The 22,171-nt window shown below is 36.1% G+C and overlaps 1 protein-coding gene across 1 annotated transcript; it reads left to right on the top strand.

The window, feature by feature from the left end:
- The first annotated feature begins 11,996 nt into the window (after positions 1-11,996).
- On the top strand, positions 11,997-19,321 carry BET1 (Bet1 golgi vesicular membrane trafficking protein). The gene is made up of 4 exons (XM_004676691.2): positions 11,997-12,149; positions 14,912-15,036; positions 17,261-17,317; positions 18,159-19,321. The coding sequence occupies exons 1-4, from the start codon at positions 12,131-12,133 to the stop codon at positions 18,312-18,314; spliced, it is 357 nt and encodes a 118-aa protein (XP_004676748.1). The 5' UTR covers positions 11,997-12,130; the 3' UTR covers positions 18,315-19,321.
- The last annotated feature ends 2,850 nt before the right edge of the window (positions 19,322-22,171 follow it).

Below are 22,171 nucleotides of genomic sequence, written 5' to 3'. Positions count from 1 at the left end.
ACACTCTTTCCACAGGGAGGACCCCCCCCACCCATCTTCCACTTTTAAGGCTCCTTTTGACGCCTAGTGCCACTAGGATAAAGCAAGCTAATTAGGGTCAACACCCACAATTCTATCTGCAACTTAGTTACCTTTTGTCATATACATATTCACAGATTTGGCAGATTAAGAAACGGGACATGATTAGGATATGGTTTTTTTCTTACTATAGACAACATGGATTTAGCTTAAAAAAGAACATTCTAAGCATGTATTATTCCACAAACAACATTGTGTAATCCAAGGGATAACAGGGTGGACAAATTCCAGTGTGAACTGAATTGGATCGTGAGGGAGGACATGGGAAAAAATAGGATGGTGTTTAGGAGACAGGATTTTCAAAACAAGAAACTTTGCAGGCAAATTAATTAAAATAACCATTTTGAGAGAGATAAACAAAAGCAAAAGTAAGTCATCAGAAATATGCTATAATCATGTTAATGCAACTATTTCCCAAAACTTGTGGCCAAGTAGTGTGTACACTTATCCAGCCCTCAGTTTCAAAATGCTTTGTAACAATGGGTCATGTATTTCTGGGAATACTTGAAGTTATACTTGGGTTTCCTCGATATTTGCCAGAAATATCAACAGAAGAAAATTCACAGTTCTTTAAAGCTGTTTAATAGATGGAGAGCTTTCATTAGGAAAAGGAAAACTTTCCATGTTATCTTTCTTTCTCAGGCAAACCAGCTTAATCTACTTGATATGATAATAATTCTTAAAGGGTAAGTTATCATTAGCAGCAAATATTAAATGGAAATTGAAATGCAGCAATATTATTTCTTTCTGGCATCCAAAATGTCCTGAGAGACATCCAGGAAGATTACTAGTACATAAGATAATTAGCCCATACTGCTCTTGGGGAGACTCTCTGAGGGATGACTGCTCTCAATCTGAATGTAATTCTTTGTGTTAGAGCAGAGGTTTTCAGGACCCTGAAACTCTTAACATTACCTGAAAAATTTCCCATGTAGGTCCATTTTCCATGTCTACTTTGGGAAGTAAAGGAAATCATGACTCTAATCAAAGAATTATCTGACATTAAAAATCTTAAGAGTTATAGAGTAGAGACACTGTGCTGTATTATACTGTGGCAGTGTGTACACCTGATTATACATTTATTCAGAGACAAGGGTGAATCCAATGTAAATTATAGGTTTTTGGGTAATTATATGACCCAATGTAGGTTCAAAGTAGTACAAACATAAAAATTCTCAAGACTCCCTCAAAATGTTGCTAAAAAAAGTGAAGTGGCAAGTTGAAAAATCAATGTACAAAATCCGTAGTTATTTTTATACAAACGAACAAAAAGCAAAAGAAACTAAGAAAATAACTCTATTTATAATTGCTAGAAAAAGAAATAAATATCTCAGAATTAATCTAACCAAAGAGGTAAAGGACCTATACAATGAGAACTACAAAATGTTATTAAAGGACTTGATTTTTACTTAAGGAGATAAAGAATGAATGAGAGGATGAATGAACATGATAAAAATGACTATTCTGTCTGAAGTGACATATAAATATAGCACAATTCCCATCAAAATATCAGCTGCATTTTTCAAGGAAATTGAACAAAAAATATTGACATTTATATGGACCTATAAAAAGCCTAAAATTGCAAAATCAATTCTGTGGATAAAAGGAGAGAAATGGAGCTATCATGTTACTTAACTTCAAACTGTACTATAAAGCAGCAATAATAAAAACAATACGTATTGGTGCAAAAATAGATATAAATTAGTTGGAGCAGAATTGAAAAGCCAGACAGAAGCTGATCTACTTTCAATACCTAATCTATAATAAAGCAGTAATAACCATACATTGGAGGAAGGACAGGCTTTTTAATAAAGAGTGCATAGAAAATTGTAAAACATACATAAAAGAATGAAGTTGGGTTATTCTTTAACTCCATACATAAAAATAAACTCCAGGGTGACTAACAATGTATTTATAAGACCTGCAACAATAAGAAAAAAACATTGGTGATATATCCCATGACCACAACAATAAAGATGTTTTTGAAGACTTAACGCTTGAGACAAGGTAAATAAACTAAAAAATAAACAGTTGGAATTACCTTAAGCCAAAATGCTTTTTAAAAACAGCCAAAGAAGATGCAAGGTTAAAAAAATATAGCCTATTGAGTTGGAGAAAGTATTCACACAATGTATAACTAAGTTAATATCCAAGATATAGAAAAAATTCACGGTTCAGCAATTTAAAAACGTAATAAAATGTCAGCTAAGTTATGAACAAGCAATTAACCAGAGAGGGTACCCAGAAGGTAAACAGACACATGATAAAATATTTATAACTGTTTCTAATAAGAGAGATGCAAGTTAAATCACAATGAGATACCATCTCATAACATGTACCATCTCATAACATGAGAATGACACATACTTAAAAGACCTCCAACAAGTATTGGAGTGGACATGGAGAAAAGGCAACCCTAGCACACTGTTAGTGGGAATACATACTGTTATAATGATCATGGAGAGTAATCTGTATTTTATCTTAAAAATCTAAAAATGGAAACACTGTATGACCCAGAAATCCCAATTCTAGACATCTTTCCAAAGACTATTAATTTTTCAGTGCAAAAAAAAAAAAAAAACTATGTTCTACAATGTTCATGGTAATATTTACAATGGCTAGCATAAGGAAGTAGCCTTAATGTCCATCAGTAAATAACTGGACTAAGAAGATGTGGTCTATCCACAGAATGGAGTACTATTCAGTCATAAGGAAAGATGAAATGCAGTCATTTTCAGGAAAATGGAGGGAGTTTGAGGGACTTATGTGTAGTATACCAAGTCACAGCACATAAAAAATACTGAATATTTGCACAAGAACAATTCAATGAACTAAATCACTTACAAGATTTTGGGAATATTAATATACACCATGAGGGTCTGAGGTTAAGCAGGGAGAGAGAAGGGACAAAGGGGTAAGAGTGGTGGTGGGGAAAGGAAACACTGTGGGACTAATGTCATTCCTATTTCATTGGGGTGTTGGGAGAACTGAATGTTGTGTTGTCTATCCTTTCTAGAAATAGTAAGTAATCACTACAATAAAAAGTGAATCATCTCAATGGATTCAGTCCTACAATGATAACTGATGAAACAGAAACACCCTCTGCACAAAGTAGGACTATAAACCTCTTTACTCTGACAAAGTATTTATGAAAAGGATCTTTGGAAACATTACATTTAGTATTATAATACTGAAAGTCTTCACTTTGAATTTGGAAATAATATGACCAATATTCAAAACTACCACTGGGGGCTGGAGGTCGCAGCCCGCACAATAAAAGGGGAAAAAAAGAAAAAGAAAAAAGATGACTAGGGATTATCAACAAAAAATAAAACTGTCCATTTTATAGACAATTTGCTGTAATCTGTGAATAATCTATAAACATTTATTTTTTATTTTATTTTCATATAATAGCAGGTTAGAACATGATTTTTTAAAGAAAGATACCACTTACAAGAGCATAAAAATATCAATATATAGGAAAAGATGTAGCAAAAAATGTAAGAATTCTACAAAGAAAACTATAAAACATTGTTGTGAGAAATAGGGGAAATCTGATATCATTAGAGGAATATAATTTTTAAAAGTCAACATGACTTTTTTGCAGTGAAATTTAAGTTGTTTCTGAAAGTTAAATGAAAAGGGTAGAGGTAAGGCATTCTTAAGAACACTATAAGAGAATTTGTTCTACTGAATATTGTATTATAAAACTTTCAAATAGTGTGTTGCTGATTCAAGCACACAATAACACATCAATGTAAGAAATAGAAGAGTATATGAACAGTGGGCAGGCCTAGAGGTACTTGGTTTGTAAGAAAGGATTGGGGGTGTAAAAAGAAAGTACTTTCCATGATCACGAAACTGGAAAAGTTGAGTATACACACACACACAAAGAGACTCTTGATTTCTATCTCACACCACACAAAAACCTAATTAAATATAGATAAAAACATGAAAGGTGAAATAGTAAAACTCTATTAATTTAAAGTAATAGAAAGATTCAGATGTCTTCTACAAGGTTCTTCAAAAGTACTCCTATGGAAGATGCTACACAATCATCAACGTTGTGGTGTCTCCAGATAACTTTAGGGAATATGAAACATAACACTTCACCATCTACCTTTATGACAATGGAAAATTCCTTAAATGCTAAATTACAAAAGGAAATTTTAATATTGTGCATTGGTGGGGAGAGGACCTAAAAGTAGGAATTCAAAGTGTTTGATGCTTGTATTAATAATGGTAATTTTGGAATGGAAAAGGGTAAATAAAAAAGATATTTCAATACAGCTTGCAGCTGGACTAATATTGTGTGCAAAATGGAAAAAGTCTAAATGACCCATAAGTTTTTAAGAATTCATGATATATTTCACAAGACAGAAAATCAGGAAGCTGGTTTGGAATTGAAAATGACTGACTTTCACAGGGGGCAGTGTATCCAAACAGCCATATCCAAAGAAAGTAAAGAAAGGGGCCAGGCCCGGAATGATGGAGTAAGATGTCAGTAGTGTCTGTGGATAAATGACACATGATAACTCACTGTCTGCCCTAATTCCCTCACATCTGTTGTTGAATTACTATTGCAGTGTCATCTGCCGAAACAGATCACTAGACTGGTCCTGGAATAAAAAGGAGAAAGAACAAGTGCTGCATTCAATGAGTGGACTATTCTGTGCACAGCCTGTGAGTAACTCTTAAATCACACAGAATATTGAGCAAAATTTGGAACTAGCTGTCTTGAGAGTGTCTAGATAAAGAGATGTGTCAAAATATGCTGCCAAGCTACCCCATTATTTCAGGAGCATTAAACCTATCAGGCAGGATTTCTTTTTAATCAAATAAATTAACCCTTGCCCAACAGATTATCAGTGGGAGATGACACCAAGCCTGAGGTCCAATGCACTTCTTCCGTTGGGCTAAGCTAAGGGAGGACACCAGTATGGAAGAAAAGCTCCCTTAGAGGCCCTTTTTTCTGTTCTCTACTACAAGGATAAGGCACATGATAAATGATCATGGTCATGGTTGATGGATATCACTGGCCACTATTTCTCTAATGATGGCACCTGCGTGCAAAAGTCATTCTTTAAGTAGAATAAAGTTCTAAATGATTCAGATTTCATGAATTTTTATATAACACATGTTATTTAAAAACACTTTTTTGGGCCCTCCCTGGTGGCGCAGCGGGTTAAAGCACTGCACTGAGAAGCTAAAGCCACTTCCTCATGAGTTCGATACCCGCCTGCCCCGGAGGAGACCACATGGCGTAGCAGACCTCTCCTGACCTGCCTGCTGCTCCCCTCAGCAGTGTACTTCGTAGATCTGTCTGTTCTGCTCCCCGCTCTGTCTCTGGTGAAGCCTCTCACTGCCCCTGAGCCTCTGGCCTGTACCCCAGTTCTGTATGTACAAATAAATAAATCTTTAAAAAAAAAAAAACAAAACACTTTTTTTCTTTTTTGCAGCTTTTCTTTTCAAAATTTTCTAAGCTATAAAAATTCATGCTAGAGAAGAAAATAGCAAAACACTACATTACATAGGCTTTGGTGATGCCTTTGTGGATTTGTCTACAACAAGAAAGATAAAAGAGCATATAAACAGTCGGGAGGACATGAAAGGCTTCTGCACAGCAAAAGAAACTATCACTAAAACAAACAAACAAACAAAACCCTACTGCAAGGGAGAAAATATTTGTGCACCATACATCTGGCAAGGGGCTGATATCCAAGATCTACAAAGAACTCAAAACAATTAAACGAAAAGAAAATAGCCCAATTGAAAATTGGGCAAAAAAGCTAAATAGGCACTTATCCAAAGAAGACAAACAGAACTAACAGGCACTTGAAAAAAATGTTCATCATCACTTATTATCAAGGAAATGCAAATCAACTCCACTGTGAGATGTCTTATGTCATGAAAATGGCCCACATTTAATCAAAAAGACCAGAAGTATCAAATTTTGGTAAGGCTGTGGAGAAAAGGAACCATAGAACATTGTTGATGGGTATGTAGACTGATTCCGTTTCTATGGGTTGAAATTAGAAATTAACCTACCATATGACCCAGCAATACCATTCTTAGGTGTGTGCAAAAAATGAATTCAAAAACACTATTCAAAGGGATATATGTACATGCCTGTGTGCCTTGCAGCCACAGCCAAGTTATGGTAACAACAGGGGTCCAAAAAGAGATGAGTGGAGCAGGAAGATGTAGCTTATATACACAATGGGATAGGATACTACCGAGCAAAATAAATAAATAAAGTCTTGCCATTTGCAACAACATGGCTGGAAGTATACTTGTGAAATAAGCCAGGAGAAACAAAAAATAGCAAATGATGTCACTGCAAATGATGTCACTTATATGTGGAATGTAGACAAAGCAAAGGATCAGGTAAAGACAAACCAAAAACAAATCTTAAAATCTGACTTTCATTTGGGGGCAGTTACTGGAATGCTGTCATCAAAAAGCAGAATAACATAGATCGAGAGAGTCAAAAAGGAGGTACCATAAAATGGGACAAAAATCAGCTGCTGCAAAGCTTTCTACACAGAAGTTAGGTTATGTGCATTTTGTCCCATGATGCCCATCTACATATTCTACTTGCCTATCTGTCCATCGAAGACAGGAAGGGTCCTAGGACAGGGACAAGACAAGAATCCTAACCAAAAATTTTCTAAGAATTATACTGATCCAACAGGCTGGTAAATAAGAGAATAATAAAAAAAAAAATCTAATGATTTTAAATGGTCTGGAAACCTGTAGCCATAAATTTCTTTGGCTCAATGTTTTTGTTTCTTTGTTTTGAATAATTTCCCCCTAACCTGGCACTTTGAAGCTATGCTTACATAGCTTATCAAGTGGCTGCTATGGGAAAGGGATGAATGAAGAGACACAGAAGAAAAGTCACAGACCTTAAGACCAAACCAGTTCAACATGGAGCTGCAGGCACAGAGCTCCCAGGAGATGTTCCCCTTGGAATCGGGGCCCCAGACTACCAATGATGGGTAACAACAAAGGTTGTTAGTTTTTTTTGCTGTTTCAGCCAATAAAGTTTAATTCTTTTACTCCTAAAATCTGTCTAGATCTCCAACACGCACACTTCTTCTCAAGCCCAGGAGGCACTTACCAGAGTTTTGGGGGTTTTTTGTTTGTTTGTTTTTGTTCTTTACTAACCAATAAGCCCTGACTCCTTGCCTGCCCTCACTGCTGACCTCAGAGCCTCCATTTCTCCCCTGGAAGCAGGACCCCTTGTTCTATATACTTCCAGTGGTTTTTTCACCTGTTTTGTGGGAGAAAGTCGATACTGACTTCAGGGTTGAGGGCCCATTCCCTTGTTGGTGACATATCTATTTCTATATCATCAATCTGCCTACTGTTCTTTTCAGCGCTTATTAAAATATTACCTTTTCAATGTATCAGTTAGATGAAGGCATCCACACTTCTCCAGAGTTTGAGATACACCACCTCTCTCTTATGGAAGACCTACAGTAGTATCTGCTTTCACAAATTGAAAACAACTGAAGGACAGTTTTGACGTTTACGACAAAGACGCAAAGTGCAAACAGCGTCAGCGTTCATTTTGCAGCAGCCGGAAAGGAGGCCGCGCACTAGAGCTGGGAAATGCGCCGCCAGCTCCGCCCAGGGCTACCACTGATAGTTACAGGCTGTGGAAGCCTCATCTCATTCCTGCTTTACTGCATGTGAGTGATACTTTGGCGTTCTTTGGAAATTTTTTTAGTTTGGTTTGTGGTAGGCTACTTTTTGGATCGGCTTGTGAATGCTTAAAAGTTTTCCTTATAAATGAACGGTCATTTCTTTTTTATGGCAGTTCAGTTTTGGAAAGTTATCCTAGGAATGTTTGACTTTTAAATAGTCGGGGAAAGCTATATTCTGATATCGAAATTATTTTTGAACATACATTATTATCAGTTCATCATAATCTATAAAATGGATTCCTTTTAGCCTGAGTAAATCTTGTTAAAATAAACCTTAACACCGTTTAAAAGTTCTAGACATTTCAAATATTTATTCAGTGAAAAAAATGCGTGCATTTTAATACTGTAATATTGGACTTGAAATTGTTTGAGGCAGATAGAGCATCCAAACAAACATTAAGAATTTTTTTTTAAGATTTATTTATTTATGCATACAGAACTGGGATACAGGAGTGGGGGTGGGAGGAGGGGATTCACCAGAGACAGAGCGGGGAGCAGAACAGGTGGATTGACTGAAATACACTGCTGAGGGGAACAGCAGGTGGATCAGGAGAAATCTGTCATGCCATGTGGGGTACACCGCTGGCGGGGGATTGAACTCATGCTGCAATGGCTGCGATAGCTTCACAGTGCTGTGCTTTATGCTGTGCCACTAGGGAGGCCCCCAAACATAAGAGATTTTAAAGCCTATGACAGTCTTACAAATTCCCTGTTTGTCTCAAGCACTGTTTCACTAGTAAGATAGCACACCAAGAATACTGGAGCTGAAGTAACATCAGGATTATAATAGCCATTTCTACCACACATCAGCTGCAAAACTTGGATATATCATGTGTCCCTAATTATTGACTTTCCTGTTTTTAATACAAGAGGTTTAGGCCAACTGATCTTGACATTTTCTTCCAGGCCTCCAAATATTGGATTCCACAAGTTTCCACTTACTCACACATGCTGGGGAATTTTTTTTCCTGATATTTAAATTATTTGCCACAAAGAAATAGATCTTAGATTCTATTTACAATTTGACCATTATTCTCTAGAGAAGAATTTGACATTTCTCAAAGGGAAATGAGATAAATCTATGGCTGTTTTATTGCATATGATAATGATTAATGAGCTTTAACTGTTACCTGAACAGCCAAATAAGTTCCCTACTGTCCTTCAAATTGCAAACCTTCATCTCCTAACTTTAAAACATATACAAAAATCTATCTCACACTTATTTCCCTTCTAGGTGCTCTTTTTTTTTTAATCTCCTACGTATTACTTTGATCATGCACTCATATTGTAGGAATGAATACTCTACTTCCAAATGTGTTCCGGTTATGATACCCTGAGTCTTCCTGTTCCACTAAGGTAGATAATTTCTTTTTATCAAATTTTGGGAATACATCCTTTCCTTTAGTTAATTTTACCTTCAGGGATAGTTGTTCCATTGTGGTCCTTTGAGTTTATTACAGTGTTTGCAAAAATACTTTGGGAAATGGCACAGGCAATTTCATCCTGTAGGGTTGGCCTCTCCTACTGAGAGACTGTTCAAGATCGCCTTATGCTATCAGCCTCATAGGGAATTGCCTTCAGCATAAGGTCAAACCTGCTTCTCAATGCAGTCCACATCCAATAAATTAATGTCCCACTGGGACAGTTTCAAGGACCATATGAGCTTTAGAATTCACCATATCACCCAGGTGGCTGTATCTGTCCAAAATTTTCCCTCTCAGTTCTGCTATCTGCCTTCTGCTTCACCCTTTTCAGGTGATCCTGAAAGTAGTCACCACTGAGCTCCCTGCATGGTAATTTCCATCTTGGAGTTTTTTTCCCAGGGAACTTGGCCAGGAGTGTGTTACAAACTAAACTACTATATTATCTCTGTTACCTCTGTAAAGCAGATTGGGAAAGCTGAAAAATAACATAGTTTTAATTATGAGTGATGAGGGGCAGAGTACAATCTTTCAACTCACAACATTAAGATTTCCATTTTAGCACAAACTAGCTCTACATATTATCCAAAATTTCCTATGAATCAGTTTGCTAAGATTTCTGCTAAAGAATCATGGGAATGTTTGGACTCCCTGGTGGTGCAGCAGTTTGAGACAGCACTGCCAACCTATTACCAACCACTACAGCATCATGAGTTTGATCCCTGGCAGGCCAAGGAGCTAACCAACATGGCACAGCAGACCTTTCCTCTCTCCCACCCCCTGCTCCCCTCAGCAGTGTGTTTCAGTAGACCTGCTCCCCATTCTGTCCCTGGTGAATCCTCTCACCCTACCCTCCACCCCCCCACCCCACCCCCACACACATACTTCTGGCCTACACCCCAGCTTCTGTATGCATAAATAAATAAATCTTTAAAAAAGAATCATGAGAGTGTTATGTCCCTATACTGAATAATTGGTCTGATAAGGCCAAGTCTTGCTAATATTTCTTCTCCTTCTTTTTATACTCTTGCATTGATATAAGAATTTAAATTCTTCCCATAGTGATTGGACCATATACTTTCCATAGTTATTGGATTGCCTCATTCCCACCAGCAGTGTGGGAGATTTCCTTTTTCTCCACATCCTCTACTAAATATGGAGCTACCATATGACCCAGCAATTCTATTCCTAGGAATCTACCCAGAGCACACAAAAATATTAATTAAAAAAGATAACTGCACTGCTATGTTTATTGCAGCACTATTTACAACAGCAGATTTGGAACAACCCAAATGCCCAAAAATAGATGACTGGATCAAGAAGATGGGGTATATATATATACAATGGAATATTATTCAGCAATGAAAAAATATAAACTCATGCCATTCACAGCAAAATAGATGGAGCTAGAAGTGGTCATGCTCAGAGAAATACAGAAGAAAAAAGAAAAAAATATCAAATGATTTCACTTATAGGTGAATATATGAGAACCAAATAAGGGGTGAGGGGGAGATCAATAACAACAACAGCAAAACTTTAAAAATAAATAAGAGACAGTCTGCAAGGCAAGGGAAGGAAAAGGGATTAAAATGGGAGAGAAGAGTACAAGGGGCTATAGTGAAGGTTCATGGGTGAATTGGTGGTGTGAAATTTACAGGGAATACACAATGATGTAAAAGATATAATATACATATATATATATTAAAGAATTTAAATTCTGTATTTATTTTTAGTAAGCATCTCATTATTGTGTGACATACATACACAATATACACAAGTTCTTAGGTTATAGGTTAGTGACATTTTACCAGGCTAATACTCTGTAATGTGCCAAAAATAAATACATTACAGGCATCCCAGAAGGTTCCTCTGCCACCTCTCAGTCACTCTAAAAGTAACCTATTTTCTAACTTCCAAGATATAAACTAATTTTGCTAAATGCACTTGTTTCCATTTAGTTTTTCATTGAATGTTCTATTTGTGAGATTTGTCTATGCTGTTGTGCATTTTATGAGATATTTTCATGAACTTTAGATGCTTATTTGCAATAACTGTTCCTACTGTAACTGTTTTTTAATAGAATGATGGTTTATTTTTATGAAAACTGTAATTTGAAGACTATTTTACTCTCAAAATTCTATCAGATTGGACATATATCCCCAGCTATTAACATCTATTTAAGTTTTTGTGAATATTTTATAAAAAGAACTTTAACACAGAGACTTACCTACCACTAACTACTATAATCAGTGCTCATGATGACAAACTATGAGGGAACGCTAAATTAAGCAAATTGCATTTTCAGAACTCTCTGAGGATTATTTCACTGTCATTCTGCAGGAGCAGCTACAAAACTGCAAACACCCAGGGGGTTTAAGCATCTAATGTGAATCGGATTTTTTTTAATTTTTATTTAAACTTCACAATAATCCTGTAAGAGAAAATTAGAAATTTTAAAAGTATAAATGGGAGGGAGTTTCGCAGTCCTTTCTTGCCTGTAACTGCCATCATTCACATCCGGCATCGACAAGCCGAAAGCACGGATCTAAGAGGCAGTGAGCCGAGCAGTGAACAACCAGTCTGAAAGCCGGAGTTGTTGCTGGTGTAAAGCTCCCACTATTGTGAAAGCCTTGCTCGCTCCCAGAGCCCGGGTCACTCACTCCACGTCCGTGCCACAACCCCTGTCAACAATGAACTACATTTCCCAGAATGCTATTTAAGCCGCCTCGCAGAGACCCAATAAGCCTGTGGATGACGCCATCAGTCCGCGCGATGTTTAGACTTTACTGATGTCGTGGCGCTTTGGGGTGAAGAGCCTGGTGCTTGTCTTGGCCCTGGTACCGAAGACGCTGTCCGGGTGGCACCAGGCTCCTTCTTACCCACCACTCCGCTCGCCTTTATCCTCCTTCCTCTGGCAAAATGAGACGTGCAGGCCTGGGTAAGAAGAGGGTTAAGGTTTGAAGTTCGGGACCCCCAGGACAGGCCTTGCTGGGCGCCGGGTCGCGGGCGGAAGTTGATCTAAGCTTAACTCACTGGGATCTAGTGTATGGAGGGGGTCTTTGGAGCCGGTGCCAAGTGAAAACCTCCCTTGTTCGGGAAACTCTAGGGCTTCCCTTAAACTTCATTCAGTACCAAGTTTGGATGGGGGGTTAAAGGCAGTGGTGACGGACTTGGAGGGTGTGTGTAGAGGTGTCAACTCAGAAGGCAAGTTTTGTAGTGTTACCAACTTAGGGAGATTTTATAAACTTGAGTTTCCCAAAGCCCAGCTTTGGTTTCTTTTTCTCTACTTGCCTTGGATTTTAGTTTATTCAGAAGCGAAATCCAAAGACTGAGTTCAGTATAGGAACTACACTAATAATCACATGAGACAGATAACAATGTCATTATTATTGAAGACCGGAATATGTAACATAGGGTTAAAGGTTATTTTACCTAGCATATTTCTTATCTAAGCCTTGTTCAACTGTTAAGGCAGTAAGTAATATGTGGTAAGGCTTACAAGAGGCTTACAAAGCAATTGCAGTAAGCTAGGCATAAGGACTTATAATCGGACATTTTTATGCACAGCTATTCTAGTAGCGTTTTCTAGTTCTGAAGCTCTCTATGAAGAGACTTTTTTAAAAATCAATGTTGTACACACTTGAGAAAATACATGAAGTAGCTGAATAAAATTACCTTTTTAGGTGTTAACAGTAAAATGGAAAAAAGAAAAAGCTTTTTTTAAATGTTAGAAATTTAAGTCAGCAAAAGTTGCTAGTACTAAACATTGGCTAACATAGCATGAGAAATCCCTCAAAAAAACTTATGATTCCATGCTTGACCAAGGAATGTACAAAGTTAAGTAACAGTGAATTCAGATTCTGCCCATTAACTCTTTCATTTACACATTTATTGAGTGTTCCTTAACCCTGTGCGTGTATGTGTGTGTCTACATTTGTGGGGAATATACAACCATGAGTAAAATAGTTTCTGCCCTTGGAGTGTAGTCTAGAGTGCAATAAGTGTCATTTATAGTTAGAGTAGTAAGAATTGAAAGAATAAGTTTTGCTTTTTAGAGCACGTGAGATCTTAAAAGAGCTTCCTGTTCACATTCAGACCTTTCTTGAACTACCAGCACTGGCTGGTACTTCCTATCTTTCCATCTCATTGTTACTGCTTCTTTTTCTGTTCTTAGTGTTACAAAACCCTCTAATTTCTATGTCATCATATTTCCCCCATAATCTCAGGCCATTAATCAATCTGTTCTAATCCATGGTCCAATGTAGTCCCTATAATTCATGTCTTTAATCACTCTTTTGACAATCTCATTCTCGTGGGGTTAGGTTTTTCTGTAGCCAGAACTCTGTAAGTCTCTAATTCTTAGTCAATGCAGCCATCCATGTTTTCATGGCTAATGAGACCATATTTTATATTTGTGCAGAAAAATCACACATCTGGGAGAATTGAAAGCACTAAAACATAATTGCGTCAGTCAAGATTATTTTATCCCCTGGTGATTATGAGTAGTCTTAATCTCTTGTCTTCATTTAGTCTCCTTGGTGTTTATTTCAAATGACCATATTCTTCACAGTCTTTGGCTGAAAAATTGATGGTTTTGATTCTTAAAAAAAAAAAAAAAGACTGAACTGGTCCTCCTGGTGGTGGTTCAAGGGGTTGAGCCTCAGCACTATGAAGCTGTTGGCAGCAGAACTCTCCTGTCTTACCCATGGCTTCCCTCAGCAGTGTATTTCAGTCAGTCTGCCTGTTCTGCTCACCGTTCTGAAGGGGTTGAGCCTCAGCACTATGAAGCTGTTGGCAGCAGAACTCTCCTGTCTTACCCATGGCTTCCCTCAGCAGTGTATTTCAGTCAGTCTGCCTGTTCTGCTCACCGTTCTGTCTCTGGTGACTCTTATACACCACCCCCCAACCCCAGACACACACACACACACACACACACACACACACACACACACCCCTGGCCTATACCCCAGCTCTTGTATGTAGAAATAAATAAAATAAATCTTTTTTAAAAAATTGGAATACCTTCAACTACCCTTTCCCCTCTGAGACCCTAGTGCATGTTATATTGTCACCCTTCAAGATTAGTCTACCTATTTCATTGATGAGTAGCAAGTACTAGATTAAGCATGTATTCTCAGGAAGATAAACTCCATACATGTAGCACTTATAAAGAACAATGGATCTGACACATGATAGTTAATTCAAATATTGGTTGAAGAATGAATTAATCCCCCTTTTAATTCTCAGGTAATGTTCTCCATTAGCCTATAAGACTGTTTTTCTGGCATGAGTTCCCTCCTGCCATATTATCCTCTTTCTCTCTTTCCCTTAGTAGCCAAATTTCTTCAGTAGGTAGTTGGTATTACCACTTTCAGATCTCTTTTAAAATTCACAGTTTTATTGAGCAGGGAGTATATCCTGAATATCATTGTATGTAATATCATTGTCAGTATCTTATGAGCAATCAGTACATGATAAATGTAAAGTGAAATGAACTGAATAGTCTTTGCTTAAGAGCTGGTATTAGAATTGTTCTGAAAATTCACTTGAAATGTGAATATTATAGACATACATGGTCTGCAACGCCCCCCAGGGGTCTTTTTCAGTTCCTATCATGATTTCAATTCTTCCCTATCATGATTTCAGAAAATACCTTCTATTTTAGCTACAACTCTATTTGTGACTTTCTGATCTTTGCAGGTGAAGGAATACCTCCTGGCAACCATAGAAACTATGGCTATGCTAATAGTGGGTACAGTGCTTGTGAAGAAGAAAATGACAGACTCACTGAAAGTCTGAGAAACAAAGTCACTGCTATAAAATCTGTAAGTATATAACATATTAGATACTTTTAAATTTATATGTATACATATATAATTTATAAGCTATTCACTTTTATTGGTATCATACTAAGAAAATGAAGTCAAAGTTTACTCAAAACTTAGAACATTATTTGAGTAGAAAAAAAGTTAGGAAATGTGGCCAATCAGAAGAAATGATACATCTGCTTGATTTTTTTTTTTTTAATTTCCAGCTGTTTTTGTAGTTGAGTCAAAATACCATATTTTGTCTGTAGTAGTGTCTCAGAACCGTCCATCTTCCATCCCCATGCAGCTCTCTCACATTTTCTTCTTTTTATCTTATAAGCTATAAAACTCAGTCTTGAATGTTTCTTTGACCTCATGTTAGTTACTAAGTCTTCTGCTTCTTTCCCCATTTTTTCTATTCTTAATAGCATTATTGCCTGGTTTTCTTAGGTGAACTAGCTCTTCGTAACTCTCTCCATATTTGTATGTTCTGGTGTGAGTTCCATACTGTCACCACTGTCATCATCTGTTTAAAGTATTTTTTAAATTGCATACAAGAGTCATCAATGTCCTCCCATGATATAGTAAATAAAGTTTATGTACTGTTGCTGGGTCAAATAGGGTCCTTCAAAAATTGGCTGCCACTTTTCCAACTTTACCTCCCACACTTCCAGAATGTGTATATGCTTTCTGCCAGACAACTAGAGTCCACTCAATGTACTATGCACACTGTCACTTTCTCACCTCCATATCTTGGATCATGATATCCCTTTGCCTGTAGGTATCCACTCCCTTCTTATATGTTGCTGATGTCTTCTTGTTCATTGCACTTAATTGTACCTCTTCCCTCCAATCTTTACCTGACTAAAACATCAGAGTAGTAACATTTTTCCTTCTGAGCCTAAGATCAATTGTACCATTCCTGTAACACTTACTGAACAGTGATCTGCATTAGAACTATCTGTATATAAAAGAAATTTACCAGACTGGAGGATTTCCTATTGTATGTTTGTTTGTTTGCTTGTTTTTAACATTTTGAAAGGACACTTTTATTAGGAAATAGAAAAAGCAAAAGAGAGGCACATGCATAGTCACAGGTGGGCAGGAAAGCTGTCTATTGTACTTATTTGTATATTCTACACAGTACCTTGCATAATTCCTTATTAGTGGTATTGAGTAAATATGTATTGAATGAAAGAATTACAAAAAGATAATGTTGCTGGTTATAATTGATTCAGCATTATAAACTCACTATATACTTACGGAGCATTCAGTAATAGCTCATGCTATCAGAACCTAACGTGTTTCATTAATCTTGAAAAATTAACTTTTATTCATTTTTGGAGACTTTTACATTCCAAAATTAGTACTATTTTTTTTTCAAACTCACTGTAAAACACATATAAGGAATTAAAATTAAAAAAAATTTTTTGAACTACATGTTAATAATTTAGGTCCTTAGTTAAAGGAAAACTGTGATGCCTGAATGATAGTTACAGGGAAAATGTTGGGTGGTTTGCACTGTCTGCTTTGTACCTCTGAATTATTAAATTTGGGGGAAAAGCACATATTCTGTACTATAGAATTCTGTGGTATTTTGTCAGTATTATTCCATATGCTTCCCAAACAATAATTTGCATATCATATTTACAGTGTTTGCCAAGATTTTCAGTAATTTGTTTTATTATTTATTCAAACACCTTAAAAATAAAACCTTCAAAAAATTTTTATATAGCATATTAAATAGCTTTGGGGTTGAGTAACTTTCATAACTACCCATGTAGTATTGTTTACTTTAGGATCAGCCTTTTTTCCTGAATAGCTTCAGGAAGTGGATAACACTAACTTGTAATTTTTTAAGGAAAAAAAAACCTTTAAAATCTAAAGAAATGTAATCACATTTCATTATACTTTAAAATATAAAGGAGGAAATATAGAAATAAATGCTGTTGTATGAATAATACAAAAATACAGAAAAAGCATGCAAGGATAAAAGAACCATGGAGAGAAGTCTATATTAAAATTCAAAAATGGAATTAGATATTAAGTTGAAATCAAAATGAAGAACTGAGACAACGCAGAGTTGCAAAGGAATAGAAATTCTAATTTGTTTTCCATTAATTTCAGTGGAAAAAGTATCAGAAGACAACAGTATATTTTATATTTCAAAAATAAGGTTTTATTTGGGAAATTTTTTGATACTTTCCTCCCAGTAATAATGTATATGTTTTCTTCTTTATAGCTTTCCATTGAAATAGGCCAGGAAGTTAAAAATCAAAATAAATTATTAGCTGAAATGGTAAGTGTCTATGTTTTTAACTTTAAGAAATTTGATCATTATTCTCAAATTTAGTCTGCTGAGCAGGAGTAATAGGGTTTTAATATTTATCTATTTGAAATTGATCTAAAGATTATAAGTCCTCCATTTCCATCCATTTATATTTAATTGATTTTAAATAACAGTCAGGTATTTTTGCCACATTTTGTATTTTTCATCTTGCCTCATGTAGTAGGAGGGAGTGCTAAAAGCCAACTTATTTTTTAATACTGTGCTTAGAAATACTGTTGGAGACTAAGGACATATGTCTGTTAAGTCTCAGGGCTCTCAAAACTATGCAACATCAAAATGCATTTTATATACCCATCCGATCTATTATCTTAATGTAAACTTGTTTCTTTGCTAAGATCTCCCCAGTAGTCACAGTGGACAAAACATAGTATCACCCAGAGTCTTTTATCTTAGACTAAACAAACTCAGCAACATATACTTTTTCTTATAACCACCTACTTTCATTCTTTATTGCTTATATCAATAAAGAAGATGACAAGCTTCTCAGACCTTCCTTAGTTTGTTAGTATACTTTTAAAATTATACCATTTGGAAATGAATGTGGCATTGAAAGCAACATTCTTTCAAAAGTTGTTCAGTTACCTGAGGTATTTTCTAAACATATATTCTAAATATACTCTGCATACTGACACTCACTTTAAATAGTAATTAAAATTTCAGGAAGGAGTTTTGAAAAGCACCCCAAGTGAATCTGATACATAAACATAGTGAAGAACTGTATATCTAAAGTACATGAGTTACACATATTTAAGGCATTAGAATCTATTTTATGTTTCTTTTCTGCCTATAGGATTCACAATTTGATTCTACAACTGGATTTCTAGGGAAAACGATGGGAAGGCTGAAGATTTTATCAAAAGGGAGCCAAACAAAGCTGCTGTGCTATATGATGCTGTTTTCACTGTTTGTCTTTTTTGTTATTTACTGGATTATTAAACTGAGGTGATGCAAATAAGTCTGAGTTTGGAATTTGTCCCAGTTTAGTGGCTTGGAGTGCCACTGCAAAAAAGTCAGCATCTGAACATTCCTAATTCTCAAATACTATGGCTTTTCCATTGAAGATCATCAAATTTGACTTGTTTTATAACTCACTTTAGGTAATACAGTGCTCTTTTAATACTGTTTCTTAATGATTCATTGTTTGCCTCTATTTTCAGGGGCACTGAGTGGCCTGAAACCAGCCCAGCCCTAATAATTTTACATTGTTTGCTAACTTTCAGGTGAGATAGCAATATGATCTTCTGTTCCTACCATAAATGTAGGCATCTGCCCCATAGGGACACTTAGTCACATTGTAACAAAATGCTTGGAGAGCCTGGAGAGCCTAGTACTGTGCTCCTGAGGGAGTGAACAGTTTGTGACACAATGGTAAATGCAGTTTCCTGAATTGTCATCAACGGAAACAATGCACTCTCCTTTCCTCCTTTATTTGGCTAAAATTGTGGGTTGCAATCTTTTTCTCTACAATTTTTCTAATTTTTGATGATATAACTCCATCAGTTCCTCTAGCCAATGGCCTCATTCTTTAATAAAAACTTGTTATTTGGGAATATTTCTAGTAGAGTCCAACATAATTATGTACTAGTATAGTTGATGTTTTCTATTGACTTTATACATATCATTGGTTTGGCTTCTAATAGTTTTATGATTTTAGCTACTTTTAGTTATTTGTGACAGAATAATGTGAAGCTAAAGTAATTGCTAAGCTTTGAGTAGAAATAAAGTGTTTAAGAAAATGAATTGCCTCTGCTGCATTACATGTTAAAGGATATATTGAAGAATACTGAATTTGCAAGTAAGACTATTGTCACTTTAATCCAATATATTTGTTTATAGAAAGCAAAACGCAAGGTGGACTGTTGAGTAGAAAGAAATATTAAAATGTTAAATACTCTGTATTTCTCCTGTTTTGGAACGTATCCATTTATAGGTTCTCAATAAATTTTTTAATGAAATATATTAATTGACTTTGTTGCTTCTCTGGTCAAGTCTCTAATTTTTTATGTAGAATTTGAGAAACAGTTCTGAATCCAAGATTCTGAACAAAATCAGTGAAAATTAATATATATTGACTCAGATTTTTTTTCAAAGAAGTCATGACTGCAATTTCTACATTTCTCATTTTTCTTTTCCATTATAAATATTGTCTTTAATTTCTGCCTAGTTTGCATTGCAACCCTTTTACTTATCCCTAATAACCTGTCAATTTAGGGTCCTATCATTTCTAGTAAAAACACTAGAACTGAGAAGTGTTGTGATTCAAACAGCCTTTAAGAGAAGCCTGAGGTGGAATGGGAGAGAAAGTGGTTTGAGTAAAGCAAGGCTTTTTTTTTTTTTTTTAAAAAGATGTATTTATTCATACAGAACTGGGGTACAGGCCAGAGATGCGGAGGGTGAGAGGATTCACCAGAGACAGAGTGGGGAGCAGAACAGGCAGATCAACGGAGTACACTGCTGAGGGGACCAGCGGGCGGGTCAGGAGAGGTCTGCCACGCCATGTGGATCACCTCCAGGGCAGGACGGGATCGAACTCATGCAGAAGTGGCTTTAGCTTCTTAGTGCTGTGCTTTAACCCGCTGCGCCACCAGGGAGGGCCCAGACCAAGGCTTTTAACTCCATCCCTGTGTTTATTTTGTCTGGGACATTAGTTTCTTCATTAAATTAGCTATTTTACAGGATTATTATGAAAAGTAAACAACATATTGTGAAATACCTGGTAAATGATAAACACTCAGTGTTCTCCCTCTTATTCACAGAAGTTACACATTAGAAAAGTGAGTTACTTTAGAAGACAGTAGGTTGGTTCAGGTTTTGATGGGATTTCCCAAGTGGGAATTTTTATTTAACAATTAGGATAAACTTCTTTACTCAATATTTATGTACGCTGTGCCAATTATGTGACATGAAAGACATTATCAATCATTGAAATTACAAATATAGGAGAGAATAGGTCAAAGAAAGTGACCTAAAGGTGGAAACAGAATCAATAGTGTAAAGAGATGAGATCACAGCCTTAGGAAACCAGGAATAGCAAGAAAAGGAAGGATTTCAAGATGAAGGTTTGGCTCTTATATGAAAGTATCCTAAAGTATTAAAACTTCTTAAGTGTTGGGTATTATTTATTATCAAGGAGGTGGACATTTCAGCAAGAGGTATTTGAATGGAAGTGGAAGTAATTCTCACTATTGGATTGTTCAATATTCCTTATTTCACAATTAAAAAGACTTTAAGAACTGCTTAAAACGGGAGCCTCCCAAGTGGTGCAACAGGGTAAGTCTCAGCATTATCAAGTTATCAGCAGCAATGCAGCATGAGTTTGATCGCTGGCCAGGGAGCACCCACATTACCCAGCAGCCCTCTCCCGTTTTTCCCATTGCTCCCTTCAACACTGTATTTCATTTAATCCTCTCAGCCATCTCCCCTGCCCTGTACTTCTGGCCAATACCCCAGCTTTTGTGTGCATAAATGAATAAATCTTTAAAAAAAAAAAAAACTGCCTAAGACAGGTTCAGCATTGCATATTATCCACTGTGATCACTGCCTTTGCTGAGATTCCTAGGAGGCAGGGAATTTCCTGAAGGGGCAATTTCTGGGGAGGTACCTGACCTTAAGTTATCTGAGATCCTTCTGTCAGTATCCTAAGAATGTGTAGAAAAAATACTCCCAGAAATAAAATATCAGTAAAACATTAAGTTTGGAAAAATTCTAGTCATTTATAAGCTCATTATTAAACTATGAAATGTTTCCTAGAAGCTCATAATAACACTTGAACAGAAAATATTTACACTGAATTCTTTATTATAACAGCATGACTTGCTGATGTGTGAGTGGTAGGTGAGATATAATTATCAAGTATTTGTTTTTAGAATATTTTATTACTTAGCACTGATCATGTGACTACATTGCATTTGGGACATCTAGGGTACACTATTCCCCACATCCCAATTGTGGTGAAGTTAAGATAGATTTTCATTATGGTAGTGGGTAGAGAAGAGGAGGAGGGAAATAAGGAGAATATATATAATCTGCACCATCCCTTACAGATATTAGGCATAGATCTCTAAACTGAGGAAAGAGATTGTATATGATAGTTTATTTCATCATGCAAATTAATTCTTTGATATTATTTGGGCAGGGAATAGATGTTAGGTCTATACAACTATGCAGTGTTTTAAAGCATCAATTCTGGAGCAGAAAACCCAAGCACCTGCACCCATAAAAACTGGTTTTCCTAATTCTCAGTGCTTTTAAATTTCAAATATTAGGCATTGAACTTGTTTCTTTATAGAGAATGTGAAAGAAGTGCTTGATTATCTGGATTCATTCAGTCAGTAAATAACTTCATCAAACCACACTGATGAATAAACTTTGATAAATATTTACTAGGAAGCAGAATAGAATTGTAGCTGTGACTAAACGCCATGAAGTCACATTTCAAACATCTTAATTGCACCACACACATAGCTGAACGGATGGCTTCTCTACCTCAGTTACTTTATAATACAGGAGAAAAATCTGTATATATGTAGCAGCAATACACTCAGTGTATTTTGATAATCAAATTATTTTATGCGTAAAGAATTTAGAATAGGTTCCTCGTATTCAATAATAGTTATTGCCCTTATGGTTCTGGGGGAGGAGGGTGGGAATTCTAATTTGTCACTCGAGCCTCCTCCTCAAAAAAAGTTTGACCACTTTTTCCTCCCCAGTATATTGTTAGGGATGAAAGCAGCTGTTTGTCTTTTCTCTTCTAGGAAGGATCCATCATTTTCTCAAACTTAGTTCATTTAGATTTTTTTTTTT

The sequence above is a fragment of the Condylura cristata genome, unplaced genomic scaffold (genome assembly GCF_000260355.1).
Source record: "Condylura cristata isolate star-nosed mole 26May11 unplaced genomic scaffold, ConCri1.0 scaffold00005, whole genome shotgun sequence".
NCBI lineage: Eukaryota > Metazoa > Chordata > Mammalia > Eulipotyphla > Talpidae > Condylura > Condylura cristata.
Note: the sequence above shows the minus strand (reverse complement) of the source record. Positions and strands in the feature narration are given on the sequence as shown.